At 42.6% G+C, this 8,095-nt stretch overlaps 1 protein-coding gene across 1 annotated transcript in view; it reads right to left on the bottom strand.

The window, feature by feature from the left end:
• Positions 1-7,087, bottom strand: part of LOC134441983 (tripartite motif-containing protein 29-like) — a 9,244-nt gene extending 2,157 nt beyond the window's left edge. The window contains exons 1-6 of the mRNA XM_063192357.1: positions 6,746-7,087; positions 4,866-4,961; positions 4,435-4,668; positions 4,059-4,236; positions 489-548; positions 283-342 (exon numbers count right to left, since the gene is read on the bottom strand). Of these exons, the coding sequence (XP_063048427.1) occupies positions 283-342; positions 489-548; positions 4,059-4,236; positions 4,435-4,668; positions 4,866-4,961; positions 6,746-7,087 (970 nt within the window). The remainder of the gene's footprint in view (positions 1-282; positions 343-488; positions 549-4,058; positions 4,237-4,434; positions 4,669-4,865; positions 4,962-6,745) is intronic.
• Between the last annotated feature and the right edge of the window lie 1,008 nt (positions 7,088-8,095).

The raw sequence follows: 8,095 nt of genomic DNA on the forward strand, positions 1-8,095 counted from the left end.
AACTTAGTACAGTACAATGGAATAATTATTACCACTTTGAAACTGTCATTTACGGTAAAAATACTTAAATTTGTGAGCAGTTGTGGATGCAGCGGCTTGCTGCCAATTTTTAAAGTAGTCCTCCGTTTTGAGTGTGGTCTCAGAAAATCTCAGTTTGGAAGGTTAGAAAGCCCATACCCTTACTCTTACGCCTCTGTCTTAACGTTATGGGACGCCACTACCCCTACACGTCAACACGCAAAACGAAGGGGAAGGGGAAAGGCGAATGGGATTCAGCCTTACTGTTTGGTGGCAGGCGCTCCTTACTGTCTGTTCTTCTGACTGGGAGTTCACGATCAGTATCTGCAGACCAACACAGGCATGCATTCACCCACATGCATTTCACATCCAATTGCTTGGGATTGCTGGTCATCAATGTTTAAGACTTAAGTGTTTGTGTTTAAACGAAAGGCTGTGGAGGCTGTTAGAGATCTTCAGTAATGACTTACTGTCTGGTGGCAGGAGATTCTTACTGTCTGCTCTTCTGACTGGGAGTTCAGGATCAGTATCTGCAGATCAACACAGAGAGACAGATTCAAGTTTCCGTACTTACTGAAGTAAGGAACTGTTCATTTTCCCAGTGGTCCAATCAAAATGAAGGTAAAAATCACACCAGTCATCAGAACATTCAAACAGCGGTCTGGGCCTTAAACTTAAGGCTTTGCTTTTAAAGGGTCAGGTTTTAAAGGTGGGGTTGCAGGTATGACATGTTGGGGGAATTCTAATGCCATGTACAGACCAGGAGCGAACGGAGCGAACGAAGCGACGGAAGTCATTATTTCTCTATGGAGGGCAAGCGACCTGCGCTACCAAAGCGAATTCGCCAGGAGCGAAGCTTCTTGCGTGACCAGAGCGAATTTTGACGATTAAACTAAATAATCGCAGGCGAATTCGCTCTGATGCTGTTCGGCGAAAACCAATCGGAACGTTCATATCTCTGAATGTCCCAGGCTGTCAACGTCATGTCAGCGAATACAGCAAATTCAAGGTGAAACTTCTTCTGCTACCCACGCTACCAGGCAGCGTAGTTCGCTCTTGGCCTGGACACGGCATAAGGTTCTACATAGATTCCTATGAGCCCGCAGAACCTCCAACGTGATGTCATAATAGCACATTTTCTTCAAATGGTTAACCTGCAACCCCACCTTTAACCATCCCATGATCATGTGAAGGTATTAGCCTAGTGATGATGCCGCCAGACCTTATTGACAATAGAAGTTAAATTCAATATCTCTCACAAACAAAATTCAAAGGTCATTTTTTTTATCATTTGCAATTGGGATGTTGAATGGGGAAATGTCCACCAAAAGTTGTTTTGCTCAGGTTGACAGTCACTCTGTATGGGCCGTCACTCTGTATGTAACCTTGGGCACAAACACTGGGTTGGGGTGCACAAGATGACCATGGTGCCATTTGGGCCAAATTGCACGCAGGCTGGGTTGACAGACAGCACATGTAACTCACTCACTCACTTGATAGTGGCCAGACTGAGGAAAAGAGCCATTATAGAACTAGAAGCACTCAGAGAGCACAGACATCTGCCAAGGAAGCAGCTTGATAGAGCATTTGACTTTGTTACCCCCTGTCTTCTCAACAGAGTTTCATACAAATCTGTTAATAACTTTTTGAGTTATCCTGCTGACAGACAGACAAACAAACAGACAAACCAACGCAACCGAAAACACAACTTCCTTGGCGGACGTAAAAACATAACCTCCTTGGCAGAGGTAATTAGTCCATAAGCAGAAACCAAAGAGATGTTCCATGGTGGTATGGCCTAGAGAGGTCGGATGGAGATATTTTCTGAGATTAAGAAGAACAAAGTTCATAGTCAGCGTAAGAGCCATTCTTTTCATGTTATTGTTCTCATATAAGATTTTATGTTCAGATTTGGACAAACTTAATTAACTCATTGGCTGCCTTGGCCGTCGAATGACGTCATTTCAAATAGTGACGCCCCCTACCTTCGACGTCGTTCGCCGACAATTGCGTTTTTTTACAGCCAGGCCTCGAGGACGGTCTGACCTATCTTCTGTATGAATTTCAAGCCTCTAGGCATTTTCTAACTGTTCCTGTAGGTGGCAGAAGTGTCCTTAGGAACAGTCAAGGCAGGGCTTTAGCTCAGAGCAAGATGAAATGTCAAGACAAAAACACCCCTTTTTTACTATTATAATATAATCTCAAAAGTAGCATAGCAAAATCATTTTTGAAAGTAAAGCACCTGTGACAGTAGTCTACTTTCTTGCCCTCTGATTTTAACACAGGTAGGCTACTGATTTTAGTGTCAGAGCCTGACCAAAAAAAAACTTCCTCTCATGACCAAAATACAATCCCCTGTTGCTATCTAGCTAGAAGGCATTGTAGCTAACTTGCCCAAAATACACCATGAGATGATCTGTGTGACAACCTTTCATTTTGGATAATGTGATCAGCCTACACAACATCAGGATGTTGCTTACAAAATATCATCTAACAGGAGAATGCACGGGACTAGTGGTGATGTGTCCCAACTGAGGTAACTTGGGTATAAAGTTTGCTACGCTAGCTAGCTAGCTAGCACGAAATCGCTAACAACTTACAACTAAGCCTAAATAAAGGAGCCTTGGTAAGTCAACTATTTTTTACTCAATCCACAGTTATTTTTATGGATCTGTATAGTATGATCAGCTTACTGTATCATCAAAAAAGACAGGGGGGTTGCAGATTCTTGGAACAGAGTAGCCTTTGTGTCTGGTCAGATGCATTCAGCTCACATTAGAAAGCATTGCACTTAGCCTCAGACCAGCTAGCATTCACCACTCCAATCGGCTTGTGAAATGTTGGATGTGTGATCAGTACTTTATCAAAAGAAAATTCATTGAACAATATATGACAAGATCACTATAGCAGAACCATGATGACAGTAATCATCAATCTGCAAATTGTCCGCTCTGCCAAAGAAGCTGCAGTAAGCTACGCTAAGCGGTGCTGCCTGCCTACCTGCCTCCCTCCCCACAAGACACAACACGGTACTATTTCTGGAGGAAATAAACCAGCTGTGATTCGTTCTCCAACGAGGGGAGAGAGAGAGGGAGAGGGAGAGGTAGGGAGTTACCGGAGTTAGGGGCAACTGCTGTCATGATCCATGCTGCGCGCCAGCAACTAAACCAAAACACCCTTGTTTTCGAGTCCCCCCGTTATATTTCAGTATATTAGGTTGAAAAGGTCATACAAATGATCTTTTTGTTCAGGCTACAGATGACAGAAGACTGTGTAATAGCAGCTGATAGGTTTGGAGTTGTTAGGACGATGCCATTACGGGCAAAAACGTTTGCAGTTATAGTTCTACTTCAAATGGCGTTTTCTCAGCTTTTTGGCTAGAAAGCAGCATTTTGGCGAATTCCACTTAATTTCAACAGATGATTATGAAAGAACGGAAAGGGGTAGAGAGACACCGTTTTTTTCTGATGACAGATGAGCGTCTAATCTGTGTTTTGATAGGTATGGTGTTGACATAGACACAGAACTCAATTTTCTGTGAGCCTCCAAAAAACACCCAAAATGCTGAAAAATGGCTGGCACTCCGAGGTACTCTTTTATGAAAATGGCTGGCAGCCAATGAGTTAATTGCACATTGTTAGTGTGGTGTCATATTTATTAGGTGGCGGCAAGACAGCTACTTATGATGGTGTGGTGATGTGGTTCAGACGCTGTAGGGGTGCAAGGCGCAAGTCATTGACCGTGACCGTGAACGAGCCTGTGCGTGCGACTGTGCCAGTGTGAACGTGGCCTGTTGCCTCAAGCCAAGCACCATTGAAACGATTCTGAATTCTGCCTTTGTTTGTTGCATTTCAAAGTTTAAGTTTACAAATGTATGTTACCCTTTTTGTTTCATAAACCCACCACTCATCATCAAGGAGAAACAAAAATGCATCCTTTTACGCGTCAGTCTCCTGCATTCTTACAGTCAAGGAAGTGAACAAATGAAAATGGGCATGATAATGGAAAAGACACATTTGCCAATTCTATGTTTGACCAACCTGCTGCAGATATCTTGACTATTTCCTGCTCTAAGAATGAATCCAATGTCTCCTCCAGCTGCATCTTCAGTGCAGACACAGATTCTTTCAGGGGCTCAAAGAGGTGGCGTTGGCTGAAGGTCCTTCTGGTCACATCACTGCTTGTATCACTGACGATAGAACTCATGATCTCCACCGACTCCATTGGTGGAAGAATGTTGTGTCAGTATAATTTCCAATCCCTCTCAAGAGAGCGGTGTAATGGCTCTTTGGTCACTTTTATTTCAATTTGTAATTCAGAATTTAAAACATTTTCGAAACATGAACTCATTTAATTTATTTTAGATATACGCAGGCATATATGTATGTTTTAAAACTATCAAGACGTCACATCTACCTTGAGTAAGTGGAATGGACCCTGTGTCTGTGAAAGCTGCTTCATCTCAGCATCTGTCCTCTTCAGCTCAGCAATCTTCTGCTCCAATTGCTTCAGGAGTCCTTCAGCCCGCCTCACCTCAGCCTTCTCCTGAGCTCTGATCAGCTTTGTCACCTCAGAGCGCCGTCTCAAAGCGGAGCTGATCATCTCAATAAACATCCTCTCACTCTCCTCCACTGCTGTCTCTGCAGCAGACTGATAGGACACACACGTGCAGACGCACACACACACACACACACAAGCAATGGTTAAACCGACAGTGCTGTTTTAAAATGACACTAAATCCTGACAAACATTAGAGCCCAGCTTGTATTGCAGCTTATCATAACTACGATCTCACTGCATAGACAGAAACCTGCTGCTGATTGTCTTCTTCTCTGGTCAGTTCTCACCTTGAGAGTCTCCACATCCTTCCTCAGCTCCTGCAGCTCCTTCTCCTTCAACTGGATTATCTGCTGGCATAACCTCAGGCACCGCACCAACTCCTCCTGGAACATCAGGAATCAAAACAGGCATGAAGAGAAACACTTCGCTTCGACCATCCAGCTGGGCATGTGTAGTGATCTGCTGATATCCATCTTTTTTAACATATGTAATTTGAATGTACTGTATGTCGTCTTCTTTGTAATCTATATGTCTATCCCAAGTGTGAGTCTAAGTAGATATTCTACAGGGAGCGAAAGTGTGACTGAGACTCTTTCTTGGTGCTACTTCCATACTCATGAAAACAGCCGATGGTTCAGAACCTGTAAATGACAGGTCAGAGCAGTCGTAGTGACATCCCTGCAGTTGTCCTGTCATTGGTGACGGTTCTTTCATATTTTCAATTCAGAATGAATGATTCAGCATTACATAGTTCTACGAAGCGTACATGTACCTTTCATTTACTTCCAAATTGTAGAGTGTTTAGGCCCCTTCATGATGTTTTCAAGGCGGATTTGTATTTTATTCAGAATAATATTCAGTAAATTCTCACTTGGGCCTAAATCTCAGTCTCCTGTAGCCTAAACAAGGCCAATGTTTTACAGAATGTAAATATGGAGATTTTATCTAACGTTAAACAGTCAGTGTTTTTCTCAATCCGTTCAAAGTCAATCCGTATCGAAATGTATTTGGTTTATTCTCAGTGTTGGGGGTAAAGCAAAAGTAATTAATTACAGTAATGCATTACTTTGAGCTGTAATGCAGTAATGTAAGGCATTAAAATTGGTAATATTTCCTTAGATACATTGCTAAATAACACAAGTTACAAATGCATTACAATGACCTGGATTTTAGTGGGTCAGAAAGAAGCTTTTCCTGAACCTGGTAGTTTTTAGTCATACACCTCCGCCTGGACAGGAGGTGAAAAAGTCATGAATATGAGCTTTATTTACACTGTAAATCGCCAGATCCATTTAGGACTACAGTTATTAACTAAAGTAATGCAAAAGTAGTGTAATGCCTTACACAGTACATAGGCTACATACAGTAATATTGTTATGGATAATATCGAAAAGGCAGTAACATGTAGGCTACAGTAATGTATTTGTTGAGTAACTTGCCCAACATTTATTCTTCAATGAGAAATGTCCTATGTGTGAATAGCCTTAAAGGAGAAGTCCAGTTTTTTGAACATTAAGGCCATTTTCTGAGTGGTCTGCAATGTTTTAGAGTCCCCCTCACCGTTTATTTCATGATTGCTGCAGTCTCTGTTATTTGGCTGATTTGGATTTGATCTCAACTAGCTTTAGAATGGCCGTCTATGGGCACCTGCAACTCTGTTCTTAAAATCACCTTTAACATTTGTTTTGAAGAATATGCAACTCAGCAAGTGTTCAACAGTATTCACTGGTGTTCCTTAGCAATTTTTGTAGCGAAATATGGCATCTGTCGTGTTTTATGTGTGTTTTATGTAGCAATTTGTAAATTAAGTTTCACTTTCACTTTCACTTTCTTTCACAAAATGGCAAATAAAAAATGACAGGAGCCAACTTTCGCCTTGAAACTTGTTAGGGACTGCTAGTGAACACCCCTAACCACTTTGTGAGCTGTAGACTTTCGAAAACAAATGTTAAAGTTGATTTTAAGAACAGAGTTGCAGGTGCTCATAGACGGCCATTCTAAAGCTGGTTGAGATCAAATCCAAATCAGCCAAATAACAGAGACTGCAGCAAACATGAAATAAACGGTGAGGGGGACTCTAAAAGATTGCAGACCACTCAGAAAATGGCCTTAATGTTCAAAAAACTGGACTTCCCCTTTAAGGCCCGTGGTAGGTCCTACGTCTTACCTTTTTATGACTCCACTCTGTGTCATGCCCTGCATGATTGCCCATCGTACACCGATAACAGATATAACTTTGGTCAGTGTGACAGAATATTTCTAAAATCTTCTTATGACGGGGACAGATCATCTCCTGTAGTTGGACCGTGGCGATAATGGTGTGATTTCTGCCCGGGATAAGCTCATCGTGAGCTTTCAAATGAGTGTCACAGTATGATAAAAGACACTCCAGACATGACTTGACAGCTTTGAGTTTCCTCTCGGTGCAGACGTCGCAAGCTAGGCCTATGTCTCCAGGTCCAGCAGCACATTCAACAGCAGCTGCCGTTTCTGTTCTGCTCTTCTTCATTTGATCCACGAGATCAGCAATAATAACATTCTTGTTTAAACGAGGTCTTCGAGTGAAAGTCTGTCTGCATTTGGGGCAGCTGTAAACGCACCTCCTTCCCCTCCTCTGATGTCCCTTATCCCAGCAGTCCTCAATACACCGCAAACAGTAACTGTGTCCACAGGTAAGAGTTACTGGATCCTTCAGAAGATCCAAGCAAATAGGACACTCAAGTATGTCCTTGTTACCTGCCATCGCTTCAGCCATTTTCTGCAGTTGGCTTATCAACAGAAGTTCTGCGAGCAACACTAGCCTACACTTGACAAAGTTTCCTTTTCACTGGTGCGCAAAACCTCCAGCATGTAGCGGCGTATTCATGGAATAGCTCACTGCTGCCACCTAGGCTACTGGTCAGGTTTAGTAGACCAATGGAACTTTGCGACTCCTAGTGCCAGGCTAGGAACACAGGAGAAGGACAAAGCCACATAGAATAACAGTAACTAAAGGCGGCACACCCTCTTTTTATAGGGTGTCCCAAAATGCACAAAATGCTTCAAATAATTGTTAAGGTGTTCAATAAAATTAAGCCATTCAATATTTTCAAAGTGTAGCCTATAGGACAGCCATCATTACTTTATTGTGTATTCACTGCCTGTCCCTCAACTAATGTCTATAAAGCCTTCTACATGAGGCCAGTGACTGTTACTTATTAATGGTGTATGCTGGCCAACAATACACATTTGGAATAACCTTGCGAGCCAAGTAAAATCTGTGGCCCAAATTCGGCCCCCGGGCCTGGGTTTAGCATCGCTGCTCTAAGGTTAGAAATGACAAAACTGGACACGTGCTGAGTGTTCTCAGGACACCACATTGTGTGTCACTTATTATTTGTGTCATCTACAGGGGTGTTTGGGTGCTAACCCGGACTGTATCCGAAACCACAGCTGTCCAAATCACAGTAGAATTAAATGTGTACCTCAACTCTCCTGTCGCAACCAGAACAGTCCATCGGGAGCTCCACGGGGTCAA

The sequence above is a fragment of the Engraulis encrasicolus genome, unplaced genomic scaffold, assembly GCF_034702125.1.
Source record: "Engraulis encrasicolus isolate BLACKSEA-1 unplaced genomic scaffold, IST_EnEncr_1.0 scaffold_104_np1212, whole genome shotgun sequence".
In the NCBI taxonomy this organism is placed as follows: Eukaryota; Metazoa; Chordata; class Actinopteri; order Clupeiformes; family Engraulidae; genus Engraulis; species Engraulis encrasicolus.